The 23,542-nt window shown below is 48.7% G+C and overlaps 1 protein-coding gene across 1 annotated transcript; it reads right to left on the bottom strand.

Moving 5' to 3' along the window:
- Positions 1 to 2,202: 2,202 nt before the first annotated feature.
- LOC125945986 (uncharacterized) lies at positions 2,203 to 21,681 on the bottom strand. Its single transcript, XM_049668445.1, has 3 exons — positions 21,609 to 21,681; positions 8,249 to 10,134; positions 2,203 to 2,919 (listed from the first exon to the last, which is right to left on the bottom strand). The coding sequence occupies exons 2-3, from the start codon at positions 10,078 to 10,080 to the stop codon at positions 2,610 to 2,612; spliced, it is 2,142 nt and encodes a 713-aa protein (XP_049524402.1). The 5' UTR covers positions 10,081 to 10,134; positions 21,609 to 21,681; the 3' UTR covers positions 2,203 to 2,609.
- Positions 21,682 to 23,542: the final 1,861 nt, after the last annotated feature.

Genomic DNA, 23,542 nt, shown 5'->3' with positions numbered 1-23,542 from the left:
CCGGACCCAGAGATTCTTTGCACCCTCTGCCGCCTCGCAGGTCTGAACGCCGCCTTGGTCAGGTGTTCCGCAGCCGCTGGGGACTGAGGGCCATGGGTTAAATGCAGGAGTCATAAGGGAGGTAGTGGCCGAATTCGGCACCAGGGAGGCCAGTTCCTGTTCTACTGCAGTTCCCGCCAAATTCAAGCGCTCAAAGTTGTGTCGCCTATTACAGCTTCTCTTATCAATTGACCTTTTTGGCGAAGCAGATTGCTCCATAGGAACGAGATGGCGCTTTCAGTAGCGCGCCACGCGTTGCCTTGGCGAAAGCACGAATACGAAACCATTATCACTTCTGCCTTACTACTGTGCGATCAGTTGTCGGAAATACACCTGGGTGTCCGCTAACATACTGTGATCCCTTCATGCTGTAATTTGTTTAGCGGTAGAGGGAAGATATGTGCATTAATTGGCTGCAAAAGTAATGACTAGCATATTTAGGAATGGAATTAATCTGTGTGACCAAATTCACGGACCGCTGCTACATAAGGACTGCCTGTGTTGCCGGCCATCCTTCGCGATACAGGGATTTTCTTGAGCATAAAAATATTCGCTCATGCAGCAGCGTTGTATCGCTAACCTTTAACGAAAGGACTTCAACCACGGAACTGTAGCACAGTTAAGAAAAGCCAACCAACAAGCAGCGCCCCCTACGCGCATTTTGAAAGAATGCCGGTGCGATAACTGGGCTGGGACAGAGAGGGCCACGGCAAGCGCGGCGTTCGCACAGAGTGGAATAAATGTTCTGTTCGATTTTATCCGAGTCCAGTGTTTCATCTTAAAGAGAGACAACTCCCGTGCCCTTCGTTATTACAGTGACAAAGGAGTAGCGCCGCTTCCTTCATAGTAAGTTTCTCCCACGTTATCTGCACACATCAACCCTAACCTAACTCACACGCGCACTTACGCCCACTCTATAAACCTCGTATCACAAGTGAGTGAATGGGCCCACACTTGAATCAATGCTCCCAAGCATTGGTGACGGCGACTACACTGGCAGTAGACATATGTTCGAAGAGGATCGTTTCGTGACAGTTCACAAAGTAAGCAAGTGATTAGCGATAATACGTCTTCGCAACAAGCGATTATAAAGTAAAGAATATTACCTTTAAATCCTTGTGCGCAGCAAGAACAAATCTATCGCAACTGAGTGCACCCGCGAGCGATTAGAGAGAAAATAATCAGATAGTGACAGCACCGAGGAATTTTACTGAGTCAGAAGCATGTCAAGCCGTTGCTTCAAAGCGCTTGCCAAATAAAGAACGGAGAGCAAAACACATTGATCCTGATTTACTTCATAAGCGGAAAGTTTTGATAGCTTGGAGTACATTTGTAAGTCCACTTTTACTACGAGCACCGTGTATACGCTGCTCGCGCCGTTTGGACAAGGCGTAATCAGCTCCGAAAGCGCTTATATATAGCTCTCTGAAGCTGTGGCTAAAGCTTCGTGTCGTCCACGGTCCACCCTATCGCCGTCTACAATATACATTATAAAAGAGGTTTTCTGAGCCGCACCAAGCGTCATGCACATTCATTGTGAACACTATATAAAACAATGGAGGCAGCTGAGGCAAGCAATGGACGGGTCACCACGTGATTAAACATGTCGGCGCCCATAGTATCGCCGTGAAAAGTATCTGTTAAATAATTCGTGACATGTACCTAGTCACTGAAAAAAGTAATTGAATGACCGTGACCGTTACCGAAATTAATTAATTGCAACAATGCAAAAAAAAACTGATTACATGTAATTCCTTAAACGATATGCCCGATTGCGATTAAGACGTCGGTAAATGTTTTAATATACACTCGCTGCTGTATAGAATAGGCGGATAATTAGGTCGGTTTAACAGACGACATTCGATGACAGCAACGCAATGCGTTTCAACAGATTTCAAAAAGGCTTCAAAGGGCTCTGGCGATAACGCGGAGCTTCATCAATTTATGCTAATGCTTAATGTGCCGCATGTAATCCCTTTCATGATATTTCCCTAGTCGACATAAAAAATTAGCTACGAGTGTGCTGGACGTACGAATAGAAATTATGATCGTTCTTTATACTATAGTGAAGGTGGCAACGTAATCCGGCTTAGAGTGAATATCAATGTACAACTTTGCATGCAACTTGGTAAACAGATATAAGGTAAACAAGACAACTTTGATTTTGCAAACCACTCTTATACAGAATCACCGAAGGAGCTATCCACTGCTAGACAAACCATGCCGTCGCACAATTAATGCGGACCTGTGGCGCATGTCAACATCGATGTCACTCCAGTTCTCTATTACACGCACTCTAACTCTCCACAGCCGCGAAATTCTGTCACTTGCCTGTCAGAGCATCAACATTGCGTGCTCTTTCACGAGTAGCTAAACACGCTGTGTATGCTAGCCTCCTGAGAGGTGGCCATCAACACAGTCCCTTCCACCACATCGGCGACCATGTCGTAACCGTTCCCGGCTCTACAAAAGCAAGGCCATCGTGCGAGATAGCATGTTTGAAGAGCAGCGCTGCCGTTCAAAGTCGTGTGTGGTTTGAGAACGTCGCTGGTGCGCTCAAGCTTGACCAGTTATCGCTGGCTGTAAGACGCGGACGCCGCGACTTCCCTGACGTCGTCGAGCGCCAGGTAGCGACGGACTAGCCTCCAACAGTCCTCGTTGAGGGTGTCCAGTTGAGGGCGACCGTCTGGGCGCGGGTTGCAGACGACGCAGTCCCGGACTACGCGAGCGAGCCGCATGAAGTCGTGCAGACCTTCCACGCTCCTCAGCCCACATCGTACCATGGTAGAGGCCTCGGCCACGCTGAGGGACACCTGCTCGGCGAGCTCTTCGAGAAGTCCGGTGTGGCGCCAAACCCTTTCTAAAGCTCTAGCACAGTTCCTGCAGAAGTGAAGCATGCTATGTTATATCATGAGCTAGTCGCGGACTACCTACCCCCCACCCCCCAACTTCTCCCAAGACCACCATGACAGCGGTAGAGTCACAAGGTCTGCACAGATGTGGGCAGTATTAGTGCAAGCCGAATAACGCGTGTTCTAAACAGAAACGACGTTGTATAAAAAACGAACCGGGCCCAGGTCGCTTATCTAACTCCTTCGCATGACACACTGACCGCCGAGACTCACGAAACGTTCGAAACGACACTTTTGTGTCCTTGAATATGGTAGTTGTTTGTAAACGTGCTGTTATAAATTCTATAGGTCGCTCCATGCACTTGCATTGAGCAGCAGCAATCACGCCTTGAACAGAATCGACCCGAGTGCTGGCGGATCCACAGAGCGCGCCCATTCTGCGCCTCATACGGTCCCGTGTTATAGTCTGATGCTGTAGATGGTGCATTCCTGGAGCACATTATATTGATGGCACAGCTGCCCTCTCAAAAATAATAACGAGCAACGTCAGTTAGCGCTATCACTTGTGTGGTAAAGAAGGGTGATATAGAGCGCCGTTTGGAACCACGCTATAGGCTGGAAAAAGTGGTGCGTGGTGGTGCGCGGTGGCCAGTCTGAGAGCACAAGGTTACGTGTTGCTGTTATTTTCATGGTTATGACAAAAAAAAAAAGACGAAGCGATAGTGAGGAGGATCAACTTGTTTTTTCACACCTTACATCGAAGCCAAGTGGAAGGAAAAAACTCGCCGTGCGACCGTGCCGTCACTGGTATTGCTTTAGTACAAGCTTGGTGATGTCTTTTACGACGAGTTAAGTCGTAGGCTCGGTTTGAGCGGTGAATTAAATTTTATGCGTGAGTGTCAAATGAGCCATTGAGCGAAATGCAGCTCCACTGACGTGAAACCTGGGTAGGTGCGAAGCGCTCACATATGCACCGCTATATGGGCTCATACTGCCTTAAGCAATGGTTCATAGTCCCGTAAACGCGCCCTCCCCATTATGACGACCGAAGAGAAGTGAAATTCTACGCTGGAATGATGAGCGGCAACGCAGCCAGCTGTGGAAGATGACGACGAGCGCGAGCACCAGCCTCTTGATTACCGGGACTACGACGACGATTACGACAGCAGACGCCGACAGCCCGGGCGCACCTAAACGGCTCTATACAGGGTGCTTCATCGAAGATCTTAAGTAATATTTAAAATAACCGTTCAGAAATATAAGGTCGGTTTCTTTCGAGACATGCCATCAGAGGTGCGGACTTCGGCGTGACGGTGGATCAATCAATCAATCTTTATTAATGCAACAATAAGGGAATAGAATTCAACTGAATATGCAGAAGGAGGTCCCATGGTTACAAATCGCAGGCAGGACCTCCAATGTTAATAGATTGGAAAACTAACAAAGCGAATATATAATAACAAACAATTTCAAAATGTTACTCGTAACAAAGACAACGTGGAATATTTCAGTGATTACATAGAAAAACGTAATGAATAACAGAGAGTAAAGAGAGTTAATGCAAAGCATCAGTTATACATTGAATAAAAACATTTTTAGCTTTCGCCTAAATACATGAATAGGCATTACTTCTTTGAGTACAGATGGGAGTGAGTTCCATATTGATATGGATGAGAAAACAATGCTCATTTTTCCATAATTAGTACGTATTCTGGGCAGCAGCAGCTCATTATGGATCGCAAATCTAGTTTTGTTTGTATTAGATACCATAACGGAAGGGAAAATATTGATTATGAGCATGCGATGAAAAACCTTAAAATACAGAACACACGTACTGTAAATAAATAGTTCAGAGATAGGTAGTACGTATGTTTAGCTGGACGAAAATAGGATGTGATGGCGTCAGTCGAGTAGCGGAGGTAATAAGTCGCACGGCTTGCTTTTGTAGTACCTTCAGAGGCCAGATGTGAACTGAATATGAACTACCCCATGATGTAATAAAGTAAGTTAGATGACTGTGTAAGAATGCATAATACAGCACCTTAAGAGTGCTTATGCTAAAGCACTTTCTTGATTTTGATAATGCACTAATGCCATATGAAATCTTTTTACAAATGGAATTGATATGTTGGTGAAATTTCAAATGCGTGTCAACTATAACTCCTAAAAATGATCTGTGATCACTTAACGGAATGGCGACAGAGTTGACATAGAGGCGGGGAATTGATAGCTGTTTTTTGTTGGGAATATGGAAAAGCATGAAACTAGTTTTGGACAGATTAATCAACAGTCTATTAGAGTTGCACCATTCTTCGAGACAGGTTAAGTCAGCTTGAAGGTTAGAAACGAGAGTCGCGGAATCAGAATGATGGGAAAAGATAGTCGTGTCATCAACGTAAACAGGAACAAAAGTTCAGGCAAAGGGGCAAATCGTTAATCTATATCAAAAATAATAAGGGACCTAAAATCGAACCTTGTGGAACACCTCTATTAATAGTAGTAGGACTAGACGTGTAGTTATTGATAGAAACGGTCTGAAACGTAATTACGGGGTAATTAGTCGCTAATTGTGAAAAATATATTAATGACCTTCTGAACGTTTAACTTCACAGGGCCCATCGCAATTTGGACATTGAAGCAAACTCCCCGTACCAGCCATATCAATTTTAAATGCGAAGCATTTCTTGGCTAACATTTCCTACTTGGACAGTGTCTATCTATCTCTCTAGCCGCCTACGTCATCGTGCTCTCATGGTCGTTTCCTTAACTTGGTATGTACCAAAATTGTCATACTATACAAGAGTTTATGACGAACATAAATGATACGTCGTGACATTATGACACGCGTGTCATGTAGGTCATGAAACAGCCGCCTACGTTTGATGATATGTCATGGCATGATGACACGTGTGTCATGTAGGTCATGAAACAGCCGCCTACGTCTTGGTGCTCTCATGGTCGTGTCGTTAACTTGGTAGGTGCCTAAATTGGCATAGTATGACAGGAGTGTATGACGAGGACAAGTGACAGGTTATGAAATAAATGTCATGACACGCATGTCATGACATAAATGCCATGACATGCGTGTCAAGTAGGTTATGACAATAACCCAGCGAAAAATATTAACACTCAAAAACCACTGAACTGGGTTCGGACGTGCGTACTAATTGCAGGAAACACTAAAGGATGCTGGTAGAAGTCATAGTCATGAGCATGACTCAGCAAAAAAGGCAATGACTCAGCGAAAAAAAAAGATTAACACCAAAAGCCACTGGAATAGGTTCGGACGGGGGCACTAAGTGAAGGAAACACTAAAGAATGATGGTAGAAGTTATAGTCATGAGCATGACTCCGCAAAAATGGCAATGATTCAGCGAAAAAAGATTAACACTCAAAAACCACTGGAATGGGTCCGGATGTTGTACTACGTGAAGAAAAAGTCTAAAGGCTGATGGTCGAAGTCATAGTCATGAGCATGACTAAGGATTTCGCCTTAAGGTCCCTTGGGTGTAGCTAAATGGACTCCTGAGGACTCGTGACATGAATGTCATGACATGCGTGTCATGTAGGTCATGAAAGAACCGCCTACATCTTGGTGGTCTCATGGTCGTTTCGTTAACTTGGTAGGCTCCCCGCACACTGCTTTGCATAACATCGATTCCCACAGGGCGTGGGATCGGCCGGCTGTTTCGGATCTGGAAAAATGTGATTATCCGCGGAACTGTGGCACGACGAATTTTGCCTATCAGAGCGCGCGAAACGGTAACTGGGATGCTGAAGCGAGCGCGAAGCCACGCCCCTCGAAGCGACGTTCTGCTTACGTCACCCAGCAGTGGGCCGCAGTGCGGAGTCGAATATAAAGTCGCTGGAGCCTGGAAAGTACCGCAGCCCTTTCCTCTTCGCCACCGCGTCTCCGATTGGTCAGTTACCGTCAGGTGACCACTGTCTGCCATAGATGGTCTACGCCGCGCCGGTGCGTACAAGCAGACAAAGGCATTGCTTGCACACGCAGCGCGTATGAGCCATCGACGAGGTCGGATTCTGCATTTTGGGTTTATTTAGGGCATATGTAACTTTCGCACAGTTAAAACAAACCGAAAGGAAATGTCCGGGTGCTGCGATTTCGGGTGCAGCAACCGCTGGAATTCCGGGAAAGCGCTTTTCACGATACCAATTAAGCGGAAAGAGCGACAGCAAGTGCAGCGCTACCTGGCTGCACCGAATAAAGCGCGACAAATTCAGTCCCACTGGGTGAATTTCATATCCGAAAAATGAAAAGCTTTGCGTATCATCGAACTACATTAATACCATGATGTGATCGATAAGCTTCTTCACGCGTTTGCTTTGAAGACTGCAGTTTGCCTTGCGCAAGCAAAGCGAGGAGATGCGCAGATATATGCAGAACCGAGCAAAATGTGGCTCGAAGAGCATCGGAATGCGGGAGGGATGTGGGGGGAGGGGGGAAGGCGTCGTACTGCGGCAGCAACTGCATCTTGCGCTGCCGCGCGCGGTCGCGCAGGTGTATCTTAAAAGCGATCTGCGTTGGAGGCAGATGCGCCGATGGCTCATACCATTGTGTGTGCTGTGTTCTCGCTGCTCTGTTTGAGTTGAAGGAATAAACGGCACGAAGGTCACTTCGCTCACTGCTGCCACCGCGCTTCCTCACGCCAGCGTTTTGAAAGCGAGTGTCCGCGGTCATCGAGTCTGATGTATTCAAGTTGGCCTGTGCACGCTGAGACCAACCATCTTGTTAATTTTGTTAGTAAGCGAATGTTTGCAAATTTATGCGGCTGATAAAACTACTATCATCACTTCATATAGCTGTCTACTAATTTGCTATCGCAATCGATGCTTCGCCTTTCGGGCGAAACTGCGGCTTTGTTCCAGATCCAATAGTTGATATGACTTGTACGGAGAGTTTGCTTCAATTTCCAAATTACAATGGGTCCGCTGAAATTCAAAGTTCCAAAGTTACTTAATATTGTTACGGAAGGATAGGAGGAAAGGAAAGAAGAAGATCTAGAGACACTGGCTGCTGCGTGTTGTTGCTGGTCAGCTATCTTGACCACATTAACTCTACTTGTGTATATATTGTCAATACATTCTGTCTATACTCCCGACATCCCCGTAACAATACATTCTTGGTAATTAGAGGCTGATTACCCCGTATCACCCGTCATCACTCGAGCAATGCTATATACGCGGTCATTCAATCGCACGAACCTCTCCAACATTATGGGGGCCAGTCATTTTGGACTGATGTGATGGCGTTACCGACTTTTTTTGCCAAATCATGCGCCTAACGACGTTAGACGGACGCTTTGAACTCTCTTTGTAAAAATGCGAAGTAAACTCACCTGTCAAGAGCGCGTCCTCTGGTGAACTGCGCGGCACACGTCACCAGGCCAAAGTTTCGACGCGCAGTGTCCCGGACGTTAAAGTAGTCCCTGGCTGCATTCCGGTCCAGTATTCCGCCTATGGTTACGCAGACGAGGGTGTGGTTGTCCGCGATGTCCTCAGAGAAATGCCGAAGGAAGGCGGCTACCTCGTGCGAACGTTCCCCGCTGAAGTGCACAGTTCGTATATTCGGACTGGTCTTGATCGCTTGGGCGAAGAGCTTGATCAAGTGGATGACGTCGTCCTCGTCGTCGCTGTCGTCGGGGTCAATGTCCATGTGCAATCCCAGCTCTCTGATGCTCGTGTTTCGAGAAAGAGACGCAACTATCTCTGTCCAAGATGCGGTCTTGTCCTCCTCCATGCCGTCCCAGTCAGAATAGAAAGTGAGCCGCACCTTCCGGAGTGACCTGGCAGCTTTGACGTACGCGGCGATGGCCGAAGCAAGTAACACGTCGCCTGCCCTGAGACTGAAGCGTACGGACGTAATGTGTGGAAATTGTACTAACACACGTGAGAGCTGTCCCACAACATCGCCGAAGCAGAATAAGTCTACGTCTGAGAATGCCTTAGAGTAAATCAAATCCAAGTTGTAGTAGACGACGTAGGTTCCGAGCGAGACCTTCTCTTCTGCACCGCTTTCTTTGAGAGCCTTGCATAACTCTCGAAGGTGACAGCGGGCGGTCGCGTGCACAAAGACGGTGAGCTTTTTCAGACTCTGTTTCCTCGAAACGGTCCAGAAAAAGTCGACCCACTGAGCTGAGTTCCAGATCGAGAAAGGAAGGCACAGTTCCTCCAGGGTCTCGTTGTTGGACAGTGGTGCATACCACAAGTTGTAATCTGTGCGCGGCATTAGAGATAAAGTGCGCGGTAAGTATGTTATGTTGAAGCTCTGTAGAATTTTATTTTCCGTGAATATCCTCGCTGCCAGCCCGGCGTTCTCTTCGTCAAACAGAACGTTGTTCAGGTAGACTTTCTTGACTGCCTTGCTGACTAGTAGGCCTTGAGCCATCCAATTGAAGCAGTTCCGCCTGGTGGAGTCATCTGCTGTTATGCTAAGTGTGGTCAGCGAGGTGCTGTCCCTCAGGTACTGCGCAAACTGGTCTCGTCCGGCTTCACATATCACAGAACCGTGCATCGACAGCTCCTCTAGCGTGAAGTTTTCTTTCAGCACTGCGACGAATGATGTGGCCATTCCGCCCTTCATACGCAACTCGGGAATCCTGAGGGTAGTTAGCGATGAGCAGACGCGAATAACGGTCGACAGAGCCAATGACAGTTCATCGCATGACCCTTGGTCTAAACGTTCCAATTCTTCCATGTGGTCCACGGAAGTGAAGGCGGCGTCGACAGCCTGGTTGAAGACAGTCCCTTTGAAGTCGATATTTATTGTCCTAGTCGAATGGTTGGATTTGAGGGCGTCGCAAACGAGCGGTGCATGCAGGGAAAAAAGGCCGTGGTGAATGTGGACGTGCTTAATGCACGAATGCGTCTTCAGCAGCCGGTGCATCAGCGTAATCGCTTGCTTGAAGGTCTTTCCCGAGTCGTGTGGCATGCACAGGTCCTCCTCCGCCAAGCTCTCCAGGGACAGCTGGCCGCATGGTGCCGGACGTTCCTGCAGTTCCAGTTCGGCGTGAAAGAGCAGCTCGTTCAACGTGGAAAGGTGGTCCACAATCTGACATGTGTTTTCAGACGTGGCCGTACACAGCGGTAGCTCGTCAAACGTTCTGCACGTGAAGGTCGCTTGCGTCCAATCTCCTCGTTCTGCCATAACTTCGTTATGCCATACACTCATAACATGTTCGCCTCTGATCACCGTCCGGTGTTGAACTTGATGTTGGTTTAAGACCTGCGTCAGGCAACGAAGCGACAGAATATTGCTTGTTTCTCTCGGGAATCGGCCCACGCGGATGTATATGCTATGCAGGAATAATATTGCCGTGCTCTGACTCGTTTCTCAGTGGTGCGGAGCCCTTTCAAGATTCGAGCCAGAAAAAGCCTGCCTAACTCCTGAAGAAACTAAAGAGTGAATCGGGGAAGTTTCGACATCTTTTTCTCTGCGAGAGAATTCTAAATACGTGAAAATACACTGAAATTCATAACATCACACTGACCGGTGCTGAGGTTTCGGAGAGAAATGTTTGGTCTTCATTGGTTATATATCAGGCAAATAAATAAAAATTTGGTGAGGAAAGATTACTTCACCATTATTAACTAATCAATTGCTCTTTGCTGTCTAAATTGCGCCTCATTGTAAGCGTGCGCAAGGCGACAGTCCTTGATTCAGGACATCTCTACGTGCATTGTAAAACACCAGGAAACGGGTGCGGCAGCCCAAAGTGACACAGACGAGAGTACAAAACGTCACGTAAATGGGAGCGTCCAGGACACACATGGCTGTTATAACTAAGGGACGAATTCTGCGACGATCACTTTCGGCGATAGTATCGCCTTGGCCACGCCTTCGCCAGCAGGCGCGCGCTGATTGGCTCTTTTAACAAGACCGGAAAATGAATAGCACCATCGAGCGGTTCCGGTCTGCGTCAGTCTTGCGCCAGTGCCTGTGTTGTTGGGTGCTCCCGACATATATTGAATAAAAGAACAGGTCTTTTAGCTGTCGGTTGGTGGTGAAGTGTAGTAGAGACACGAGAGGAGTTTATAGAATTTTCTGATGGCAGTTTCCACGTGGTTTTGCGCAGCGCTATTTGCTGACTGTTGATCGGATAGTGCGCTGTTTTACCTTGTTTAAGTGCCAATTTTCGGTCACAGTGTCTTGGAGAATCTGACAGCGGCACCATGAACAACGCGTTGCTGCGTGATTTCTCTATGCTGAGAGATGATGTCGCTCTGGCGGGGCACAATGGCTGACACACAGACGCAGAAACAAAGTGTGTCGCTTGATAATATCAAAAATGTACTTCGCAACCAGGTGAATTATAGCACAATTTAATAATCAAAATAAAACATTTCACGCTTTCTTTTCAAGTTATTTTACCTAAAGCGGCCATATCAACTCTAGTCACTACGCAGAAGCCGTATAATACTGCGGCCGATACACTCGAATACAAAACACCCGAGCGACTCTGCACTCGCATGGTGCGCTCTCGTGTTGTGAAGCATTCGAAAGCGCGTGTTGGCAGAGAATGATGACGTCACAGATAATTTGTCACAGACAGAAAGTCGCTTGAATTATTCAACGTGCCTATCACCGAAAGTGACTGTCCCAGAATACGTCCCTAAACTGCTGGCTCATTCGCGTTCAAATTTCGTACCAAGGTGGGATGCCGCCGGGGCTTAACATTATACGAACGTTTTGAGTGGCGTTACGTTGTTTTTTCGTGCCTGCGGCTACACCTATCGGAAAGTGAAGATTTTGCGGGAACACGACTGTGTGTACCATGGTCTGTCAGTTTTGAGCCAAGCCAGGCGCGCGCCGTATTTCGTCCGTTCCCTATGGTCTACCCTGAATGACCGACGGTGCCACCATTCGATTCCTACGAATTCTACACTCGATGTAGGGCAGATGTAAGGCGCCGCGCCGTGGACACCTCGCGCTCTCGGCTCACCATCGCTATCATAGTTGGCGCATGCGCACCGTAGGCACGGTGTGCCCCTGGTTCGTGGCACTCAGTAAAACGTGCTGTGCCGATCACGTGCTAAATGCGTCCTGCTTCGTGTTACACACGGGAAACAGTGATCTATAGAACTTTTACAGCGCCGCTGCATAGACGCTTTGAACACGTGACCGCGCCGCCATTGAGCGCCTTCTGGCTTCGCCTTCGAGATAGCGGACGACGTGCTGACTAAATTGAAGAAAAACGCCGTTTCCGCTTTCTTAGGGAAATATTATTAGCCAGTGATGCGATACTTTTAACCGAAAGCGCGACCGGAACGTCAGTGCATGTGGTGATTTACAAACGGCCTTATTTTAGCCTGATGGCGGCAAGTAGAGACGCGTGTGCGTCCTAGATGAAGCAATTTCCCCGATTGCGTCTACGTTTCTTTTTTATTTTATATATATTCCGCGTAACAACAGATAGTTTTACCACCTAAGTATTATGTATGTAACAGTCGTGTTATTTTCCATCAATCTGCCGATAATATTGCTTTGTTTTCCAGTGCCATTAAATATGTATCGGTTGCTCTTACTGTCTCTCGCAACCACCGGTTCTTCTGAACATGCAAGAGACTGACAGTCTCCGGATATGCATAAGCAGCGACAACAGTTAGAGCTATGCATACATGAGGGTCTGCCCACTTAGCTGCGCTTTTGTTATATTAGCTTGTCGGTCACCGAGGTAGTCATCTTAACAAAAAAGTGATAGCAGCAAATAATATTTTTCACCCAAATTGCCTCTGTGTTCTTTTTTAGGTTCACGAAATTTCAGTCAGGTAAGAACATTTATTTATTTATTTATTTATTTATTTATTTATTTATTTATTTATTTATTTATTTATTTATTTATTTATAAATAGTGCAAGCACCAAATGTGATTTTAGCAGGGTTTTATAGGCATTTCGGTAAGTTTCACCTCCTCAAAGCAAAATTCGCAGTGAAAGAAATACTTTATAATCCCGTACTTGCCACAGCCTAGGAACATGTGTTTAAACGGGGGAAGTTTTCGGTTTATCATCATCACTGCATGCGCGATCCACTTCCAGTACACGTAGGTACGATCCCAGACTGATTGTCTTCTCCTGTTATTAAAGCACGCATTACTGGATGTGCAATCTTCGTTAAGAAGCATGCAACACAGTGCGTCGACATCAAAACTACGAAAGGACGTTTTAACGTCCCTCACTAATCACGCTCGTAGCTGTTGATATCGCGTTCATATAGAAGCTAACCACCTTTCTTTAAGTTCTATAGCCTAACCTGGACAAATACTAATTAATTTATGACACACAATCATTTATTTGCTGAAATGCACTGTCCGCGCACCACGTGAACTTGTGTTTTCCCTTATGGCACGTCTTCTTCTGGCGCGGCCCTGGTCAACCACGTGAGCTGGTGCCAAGATAAGCTAGAAGTAAGAGGAATGGACGGCGGGTGGATCCCCAGTTGGTGTATCTCGCAACCGCTGAAATAAAGTCGTGAAGTTTTGTACTGTGCATAGCATCCCACAGTTACAGGTGACCCGGACATCGAACAAGACCTGCAATGGATCAACGGGGGACCACAGACGCCAGCAACCCCGACCGTACAACCTCTGAAACCGATTCTGGACCTTCCGCAATTGTCATAGAAGCTTCAGCTAACATCACCTTACCCAGTTGTGGATCGCCGATCCAGCATTATGGTTCATTCAAGCTGAGACCAAGTTCCGAATCAGTCGTATCACCTCGGAGGCTCGCAAGTACGAGCTGCTCCTCGAACCGCTGCCACCAAAGGTAATGACCGAGGTACGTGACATCCTCGTACTGCCGCTGGGCGAAACTGCATACACGTCAATCAAAGGGGCTCTTCTTCGCCGCCTCGTTTCGCCTGCACATCCGCGTATGCAGCCACTCCTGATTACCGAGGAGCTCGGTGACAGACGTCCAATCCGGTTCTGCGTCGCCTTCAGCACCTGCTCGGCGACACGGCAGCTTTCCTCGACATGGCCGTACTACGTGAGTTGTTTCTGCAGCGTCTTCCGGTCTGCGTAAGTTTACACTAATCTCAGCTCATAAACGTTCGCTGTCGGAACTTGCCGAACTAGCCGACGACACAATGAACGTTCGGCGACATCCACCCTGGATGAAGATCTCCGGTATCCGAGGTCGATTCCCTTCAGGAAACAGTAGAAAATCTCGCATCTCAAGTAGCCAAATTTCGCCAAGAACTACGAGACACACGCATCTCTACCGATTCTGTCCACCTCATCAGCCCCGCACGCCTCCTTCTGCACGTCGGTCGTTTCTGCACGCTTCACGCAGTTTTTCACCGAAGAAACTGTGCTACTACCACCGCCGTTTTGGTGCTGCTGTTTGTCGATGTGCGTCCCCCTGTTTATGGCATGTGGGAAGCGCTGTGGCCGGTCGTCAGTAAGAGCGGCGGGCGACCGCGGCCATTCCGTAAGCCGCCTTTTCTGCATCACTGACTGTATCACTGGTTTGCCCTTGCTTGTTGACTTGTTGACACCGGTGCAGAAGTCAGCATTATCCCTGCGTCTCAAACTGATCGGCATCTCCGCGCATAGTCAGCTCCCCTAAGGCTATAAACTCTTCGGTCATCGCAACCTACGGTCAGAACACTCACACCATTGACCTCGGCTGAAAAAACGGTTTCAATGGCTACTGTGTAAAGCAAATCTCCGCTATGCAATTTTAGGAGCAGATTTCTTCAGACATTTCCACCTGTGTGTGGGCATAAAGCGCTGCCTCCTGGTTGATAGCATCACCGGTCTGACTGTCAATGGTTTTGTGTAGGTCGCTATGGCACTAAACTCCACTTTCATCAAACCACCTGCCTCTACGTATATGGCTCTTGTCACCGAGTTTCCTGAAATTACTGCACAGACCCCGATGGACAAGCCACCTAAACAAACCGTGACACATTGTATTGTCACCACAGGCGAGCCTGAGCACTGCCCGCCTGTGTAGTCGGTCCTGGCAAGCTCCATGTTGTTCGCAACGAGTTCGAGAATATATTGTTGCTAAAAATCATTCGTTCGTCACCAAGCTTATGGTTGTCGGTGCTCCTCATGGTGCCTAAAATAAACAACGATTGGCGGCCATGTGGTGACTACCGCGCGTTGAAGGCGGTCACTGTCGCTCACCGCTACCCTCTACCCAACATTTCGGACTGCGCTGCCTTTTTAGCTGGGACCACAATATATTTGAAGATGAACCTCGATCGTGAAGGCTTATCACCAGATCCTTCTCAAACCATCTGATGTGCCCAAACCTACTTTCACTAAGTACCGCGTTTCGTCTCCGAGTTTTTACATGTGGCTTTTGGTTTGCGTAACGCGCCCCAACATTCCAGCGTTTTATAGATGAAGTCACTAGGGGTTTATCGTTTTGCTTTGTCTACATTGATGATCTCCTCGTCGCTAGTAAGGATGCCGAGACACACAAAGCACATCTCCATCAACTGTTTGCTTGTTTGCGCGATCAATGCTGACAAATGTCAGTTTGAGGCTTCGGAGATCAATTGTCTAGGGCATTGCATCACCAAGCAAGGCATCACTACGCTGCTTGACAAGGTACAGGACGTAATCGACTATCTACCTTCTACGTCCATACGCAACATGTGTAGTTTTCTCGGCCTCGTCAATTTTTACCGTCGCTTCATCCCAACATGCTCCACACTATATCGTAGCCTCGTGAAGTCCGCCTTTCCACTTCGAAAGGCCAGTACGCCACTCTGCCTTGGGACTCTGTCGTCGATCAGGCCTTTTTCGCCGTTAAGACCAAACTCGCCCAAGCCACACTCATCCACCACGCTTCACAGACTGCTGCCACTAGCCGTATGATGGATGCTTCTTCAGTAACCATAGGAGCACCTATTCATGATTGGCTTAATGGTGCATGGATCCCTATCTCCTTCCTTTCCCGGAAGTTGCGCGTCACTGAGCGTCGATATAGAACTTCTGGACGGGAGCTGACCACCGCCTGCCTTGCAGTGAATCACTTCAAGTATTTCCTCGAATGTCGAGAATTTGTTCTTACGAACCACAAGCCTCTCGCTTCCGCCATACCTTCCTTCGCCAACCACTCTGCTCGAGAGCTTCGTCATTTTACTTTCCTGGTTGTATTAACGACTGACATACGCTATGTCAAAGGCAGCCTCAACAGTGCAGCTGATGGTCCGAGTCGCATCGGCATCAACGCCACAACAGGTCTCACTGACCTCTCCTTGTCCTCGCTCGTCGCGACCCAGGTATGCGACACCAACCTTCCACGCCTCCGGTCTTTTAAATCACACCGACTGGGGCAGCCCCCTTTCCCCGACCATGTCGTCACGCGCTGGTGCGATGTTTCAGCTAGCTGTACTGGCATCTATGTCCATTTTCTTCTTCGCCGTGCTGTTTTTGATTTTGTGCACTCGCGCTGCCATCCAAGCGTTCTGGCGGCGCAAGACTTCACCGCCGAGTGGTACGTCTGGCCTCGTGTACACGGCGACGTCGTGACTGGGTTTGTGCTTGCACAGCCTGCTGGAGTTCCAAGGTGCAACGACACACTAAGCCGCCATGCGGACACTTCCCGCTCCCCAATGCACGCTGCGACACCACTTAAGCTTGCCGAGTGATCTCGTCGCCGCCTCTTCCACGTCGCCTCTTCCCTGATCAAACGGCGATGAAATCGTCGCCGCGCGCCGTATGCTGTATGTGCGAGTGAAAGCACGTGAGGGACGCGCGCTTTCACAGGGAGTGAACGCAGGGCGGAGATCAAACGCGACTTTCTTCCGTCGCGCGAAAGGCCGTGGGGGGACGGGAGGGAGGGGAGGCGACGTTTAGCTGCGGCACCAAATGTGTATTTATATAAAGATGTTGCGAGGCGAGAAGGTGGCAAAGACTTCCGACGCTGCTCGACGAGTGTCCCGTTCCAATCTCGTCCAAAACACAAGCTGCAGCCTGCAAACTCTACGAGGAGCTGGAAGGAAGCCTGCTAGTCTACACAGATGGATCAGTCCTGGCGAACAGATCGGCCGCTGCAGCCTGCACCATCCCGGCTAGGGCGGTCAACTGACAATGTCGGATCCCCTTCGCCGCGAGCTCCCCCGCGGCAGAATTAGCGGGGCTTCACCTAGCCACCGATGTCTTGGCTGAGGACCCAGTGGCAGTGCTCTGCAACTCGAAGCCAGCGCTCCAGAGCCTCATCAACCACCGCCGATCAGGGCTTATGGAGGCCTTGCTCAGCTCGAAGCTCTCTGCATTGGCTGCCGCGGGGGTCACCATCTCGTTACACTGGCTACCTTCCCATGTGGGAGTAGCCGGTAATGAAGAAGCGGACACCCCTGCCAAAACCGCCCACCATACTGAAGTACCGCTCACACGAGCAGTCGCTTCCTCTGATTTTTCGAGGCAGCGCCTGAAAAAACTGCTCGAAACAATTCACCCGGATGCCAGAGTGGCAAACGGCAAGGGTCCCAGGCTACTTCCCTTACCAGGAGGGAACGCGCAACCTTGCTTCGACTGCGCACGGGCTGTGTCTGGACGGCGGCGCGCCTGCACACCAAGGGACGCTCCAGCTCACCGGCCTGTGAACATTGCGGCGACCCCGAGACCCTCGACCACCTTCTCTGTGCTTGTCCAGCGCTGGCACAGGACCGCTCAAGGGTCATAACTGCCTACAGGCAACAGGGCCTACCTGCTGCGACAACCAGCGCCCTCCTGTTCCCGTCGCCTCCCCACCTCCGAGCTCTCCATAGCCTCTTGGAGTTTGTGGAGTTGAACGGGATCACCGCCCATCTATAAGCGCTAGCCCTCGGCAGGTCATCGCCTTCATCACCGGCCTCCCCCATGATCGGATGAGACTCCTGCTGCTTCTCCTTCTCTTCCCTTCTTCACATCTTTATCTCCCACTTCCCCTTCCCCTGACGCTGTGCCGTGCTCCCTATTGGGCAGCATAAATAGGCGTCATTTCCTTAATAAACCACTATTAGTCGTCGAAAACCTCCGAGCCACCCCCAGAGGCGCCAGTAACAGTCACCAATGCCGCGCGCATTCGGTGCGAACGCGGGCAGAACGCCGACGGCGTCGACAACAGTTCTGCGCATTGCTGGTGCTTCGACATGCCCAAGTTTATACAGCTGATAAAACTACTATCCTTACTCCGTTTAGCTCTCTACTAATTTGCTATCGCAATTTATGCTTCACGGCGACGCCGACGACAGAAATTCGCCTGGAGTATTCATAGAATTTCTATCGCAATAAAACCGTAATGAAACTCCCCAAAACCTCTTCGCTCTAAAGCGGTTCTAACGCCTTGCTAAAAAATGTCGCAGTTTCACCCGAAAGGCGAAGCACCAATTGCGATAGCAAATCGGTAGAGAGCTAAACGGAGTAAGGATGGTATTTTTATCAGCTGTATAAACTTGGACATGTAGCAGCACCAGCAACGCGCAGAACTTGTCGACGCCGGCGGCGTTTTGCCCGCGTTCGCACCAAACGCGCGCGGCGTTGGTGACTGTTGCCGGTGCCTCTGGCGGCGGCCCGGAGGTTTTCTACGAGATAAAAACGGGACACTCGTCGAGCAGCGTCGGAAGTCTTTAGCAGTGTCTCGACTCGCATCGTTTTATTGCGATAGCAATTATATGGACACTCAAAAGCAGATTTCTGCCGTCGGCGTCGCCGTCGCCATGAGGTTCCGTATGACGTCAATGGAGATGAAATTGTCGCCGCGCGCCCAACGCTGTATGTGCGAGTGAAAGGGCGCGAGGGGCGCGCGCTTTCACGGGGAGTGAACGCACGGCGGAGAACAAACGCGCGTTCTGCGCCGTGCTCCCTTAAGGGCTGCAGAATTAAGCGTCTCCTTCCTCCTTTACAGTCACCATATATGTAGAGCAAACGCGACTTCTTCAGACACGCGAAAGGCCGTGGGAGGGGGGGGGGGGGGAGGCGACGTTTAGCTGCGGCACAAAATGCCTATTTATATCAGAGGCTCCGGCAACAGTCACCAACGCCGCACGCATTTTGAGCGAACGCGGGCAAAACGCCGACGGCGTCGACAACAGCTCTGCGTGTTGCCGGTGCTGCTGCATGTCCAAGTTTATACAGCTGATAAAGCTAATATAATTACTCCGTATATCTCTCTATAAATTTGCTATCGCAATTGATGCTTCGCCTTTCAGGTGAAACTGCGACAACTTTTTTTATATAAATACGCATTTCGTGCCACAGCTAAACGTCGCCTCCCCTCCCGTCCCCTCACGGCCTTTTATGCGACCGAAGAAGTCGCGTTTGCTCTCTGCCGTGCGTTCGCTCCCCGTGAAAGCGCGCTTTCACCGGCACATACAGCATATGGCGCGCGGCGACAATTTCATCGCCGTTGGACTTTATACGGAACCTCACGGCGACGACGAAGCCAACGGCAGAAATCCGCTTGGAGTGTCTATATAAATGCTATCGCAATAATAATGCATCAAAGGATATCACCACCACCATTTATTCCCGTCAACGTCTGCGGTATCCCGTTATTCTGTTAAAGGCCGTACGTCTACAGTAAATCTAGAACTCTCTACTTTCTAAGAACGCTCAGTCAGCGGGAGCTCATAGCAATCTTAACGGCGGGAAATGCAAGGCTCATTGGGTCTGTGATGTGGAAGTCACCTTAGCTGGACCTATGACTGGGCGCTTGCGGCGCGCAGCTCAGTCTAGGCTGGTGACGTCCTTCCCTCTGCTCTCCTTCCCTCTGCTTAACGTCCCATGTCAAGGCAACATGTGCACGGCACGAAGAGGAGCCGAGGCACACGCAGCTCCACGAGATGGTTGCTAGGCAACGCAGTGACGTCATAGCTCGGCGAGGTTTTGCGGCAGCAGGCGGCACTTTTTACGATTAGCTATAACAGTTTCGCTGTTAAAAAAGCGGGCTTCGAATATTGAATCAAACACTAGATTGTATTTCCTTATGTCGACACCGCCCTTTAACAGGCTAAACTCACCCCCCCCCTCTCTAAAGTAATTGAGGGAGAGAACACAGCTTTTTATAGTATCACAATTGTGGAGGTGCATCTAGGAAAGAAAATAAGACTTAGCAGAATAAAGCCAGCAGATCCCACGCCCTGTGGGTATCGATGTTATGCGAAGCAGTGTGCGCGGAGCCTACCAAGTTAACGAAATGACCATGACAGCACCAAGACGTAGGTGGCTCTTTCGTGACCTACATGACACACATGTCATGACATTCATGTCATGAATTCTCAGGAGTCCCTTTAGCTACACCTACAAAACTTTAAGGCCAAAGCCTTAGTCATGGTCATGAATATGACTACTACCATCCTCCTTTAGTTTTTCCTTCACTTAGTGCCCACGTCCGAACCCATTCCAATGGTTTTGAGTGTTGTTATTTTTTCGCTGAGTCATTGGCATTTTTGCTCAGTCATGCTCATGACTACGACTTCTAGCAGCATCCTTTAGTGTTTCCTCTCACTCACGTCCGAGCCCATTTCAGTGGTTTTTGAGTGTTAATCCCTTCGCTGGGTCATTGTCATGATCTACATGACACGCATGTCATGACATTTATGTCATGACCTATCACTTCTGTTCGTCATGGACTCCTGTCATACTATGCCAATTTTGGTAACTACCAAGTTAACGAAACGACCATGACAGTACCAATACCTAAACGGCTGTTTCATGACCTACTTGACACGCATGTCATGTCATGACATAATTTATTTTCGTCATATACTCTTGTCATAGTATGCCAATTTCGGTACATACCAAGTTAACGAAACGACCATGAGAGCAGAAAGTCGTAGGCGGCTAGATAGACACTGTCAAAGCAGCAAATGTTTGCCAAGAAATGCTTCGCATTTAATACAAAACCCGGGAAGCAGATTAGATGTTTGCGAGATGCGAAAAATGTAGTCATCAGCGCACAGCAGCATTACCTTCTGAAGCCGATTTCTTCAGAGCATGCGTAGCAGGAATAGTTTACATTTGTTGAGCTATATTGAAAATATCATTTCAAGTGGCCTCGCAAAGTTATTTCATGGCATTTATACGCCATAAGAACATGCGCGAATATAACCATATCATCCTCGAACCGGTTACGAATCGAATAGCAAAGGCTATTTCATTTATAATAAACAACACTTAAATAAAACAGAACACACCACCGAGAGTATCAAAGTTTGCTTATTTTGTGGCTTTTCCCTTCCGCGTCTGGGCAAACGCGAAACCGTCGCAGGTGGAAACTGCGTCGATTGAGCGTCTGTTGCGAGCAACCATAAGCACCGTTATAATGGCACCGTCAAACGCTGCCGGACTGCTAGGCGCGGTAACATATGTGCAGCATCCACGCGCCCGTAGCTTTCCCTTTATGGTCACAGAAAGTTTCCCGCGAGTATACCACCATCATCCAGAGACAGCCACGTTAACCGGAAAATACGCTTTTAAAGCTAAACAAAGCTTCGACAGAATAGTATGATACTCCTATATTCCCTGCGTGAACGAGTCTACACCCAAGTGCTAGCCAGGGCCGGTGTAGCTTGGGTCGTTAAGCCCAAGCATTCAACGAAAGTTCCTAGAAAATTCTGATGTTTCAGAGGGCGGTTCACCACCACCGTGACGACAACAGGACACATCAACTCAAGCAGGTTATGCACATACGTATATATACAGTGAAAGTGCGAGCCCTATTACTTGTTTTGAGTGCGGAATTTTCACTCACCACGCTCGGTGCGTCCGTCGCCGTCCCTGACGGATGGCGTCTTCTTCTTCAGCTACCACGCCACGAGGATTGCTGCTCGACAATGATGTTGATGACGAAGCCTCAATTTATGGCGAAAACCCACTGTGGGGAATCGGCCACGAACCGGGGGGTAATATGATTGAAAATTTAAATAAAAATTTGTATATAGATAAATAAGTAATAAAAAAAGAAAATAAATCTATAATCTAAGATGAGAAATAAACCAATAATAAATGAAATAAAATAGTGTATCAGATAGTCAACCTTGCCTAGATAGGAATAGTAACACGACCCTAATGATAAAATACCTAAAGTTGAGGATAGACGTAAAAATGGGAAAGTTAAATTTTGAATAATAATGTTAATATTATACTGTGAATTTGTGTTTTTACTTTCTGCATTTTATAAATTTATAATTATTGGAGGAGAAATAAATCAATCATGAAAAATTCTAAAATATTAATGAGGCAATCTTTTTGTGTCACAGGAGGAGGAATAAACTTTATTTAGAGAAATGAGCAGACGGCAAAATCGTCCGAGGTGGGCGGCGTCCCTAGTCCAGGATGCCGTGGGCCTGAGCCGATAGCTTGGCCCTGCTCACCAGGCGATGCAGGTCGTCAGGGCTCGGGCTTGTCAGCTGGGCCTCCCACTGCTCGACGGTTGGTCCGGTGATGGGTGGTGTCGATGGGTTTTGTCGACATTCCCATACCATGTGGTAGAGGGTATTGGACGCAGAGCAGAAGGCGCATTTGTGAGTATAGCTCGTAGGATACATGGCGTGTAGCAGGGTGCCGTGCGGGAATGTGCCGGTCTGTAGTTTGCGGAAGATCACCGCCTCTTCTCTTGTCAGCTTGGGATGCGGGGGTGGGTAGATCCTCCTACCCAGTCTGTAATGACTCAGGATATCGGCGTATCTTTTCGGGACGCTATCATGTTGGTCTGCCGGTGCTCGTTAACCCGGTGTGATAGCCCGGAGAATGTGATCTCGGGCAGCGGTGTTAGCCGCTACATTACCCCCCAGGGACTCGTTTCCCGGGGCCCAGACAATGTACAGTTTTTGAAAATTGTCTAGTTTTTCGAGGATGTTCAGGGCTTGTTTGGAAATGCGGCCCTTTTGGTAATTTCTTCATGCTGTTTGTGAGTCCGTGATGACTGTGATGTGATCTTCCCCTCGCTTGCCCGTAGTGGCCGCCAGGGCTATCGCCGTTTTTTCCGCGCAGTCGATGTCTGGAGTGCTTACCGAGGCCGCTGCTACCTCTTGTCCTTGGCCGTTGATCACGCTGATAGCGTGGGCCGCTCTGTTCTTGTACTTTACCGCCAGGCTAAACCCGCCTGTTGCTACAATTCACCACCACCACCACCACCACCACTTTGCCGCGTCGGTGTATCTGACTTATCCTTGTTTTGGTCCTTCGTAGGCCTTACGTAGAGCTTGCACTCTCGCTCGCCTCCTTTCTCTGTTTTATTCAGGGTGCATGTTTCTCGGGATGCTGGTCACCGTGATCTTCTCCCTCAGGGGTAGAGGAACCCGCTGTTTTCTGGACTCATATTCGACTGGATAGCTCAGTCTTATTAGGGTGTCCCTGCCCGTGCTGGTGAGCTTGAGTCGCTCTATCTGTCTCGTCTTGTGGGCCTCTGCTAGTTCCTCCCAAGTATTGTGGATGCCCAGGCTGAGTAGCTTCTCCGTCGAGGTCGTCGGTGGAAGCCCCAGTGCCAGCTTGTAGGTCTTTCGTATTAGGGTGTTCAATTTGTCTCTCTCGCTGTTCTTGAGACCCAGGTACGGGGTGCCGTAAGTGACTCTGCTGATTATCAGGGCTTGCATTAATCTGATTGTGTCCTGCTCTTTCAGGCCGCGCTTTTTGTTAGTCACTCTTCGCACCAAGTGCGCGACTTGGGTAACTGTCGCTTGCAGC

This window comes from Dermacentor silvarum, chromosome 5 (assembly GCF_013339745.2).
Source record: "Dermacentor silvarum isolate Dsil-2018 chromosome 5, BIME_Dsil_1.4, whole genome shotgun sequence".
NCBI lineage: Eukaryota > Metazoa > Arthropoda > Arachnida > Ixodida > Ixodidae > Dermacentor > Dermacentor silvarum.
The sequence above is the reverse complement of the archived record's forward strand: the minus strand, read 5'-3'. Positions and strand labels throughout refer to the sequence as shown.

Coding starts and splice junctions, on each gene's coding strand:
- LOC125945986 (XM_049668445.1), bottom strand. CDS start 10,080: ATGAGTGTATGGCATAACGAAGTTATGGCAGAACGAGGAGATTGGACG. Junction 2,920..8,248: donor AGAGGACGCGCTCTTGACAG/GTGAGTTTACTT, acceptor TCACTTCTGCAG/GAACTGTGCTAGAGCTTTAG.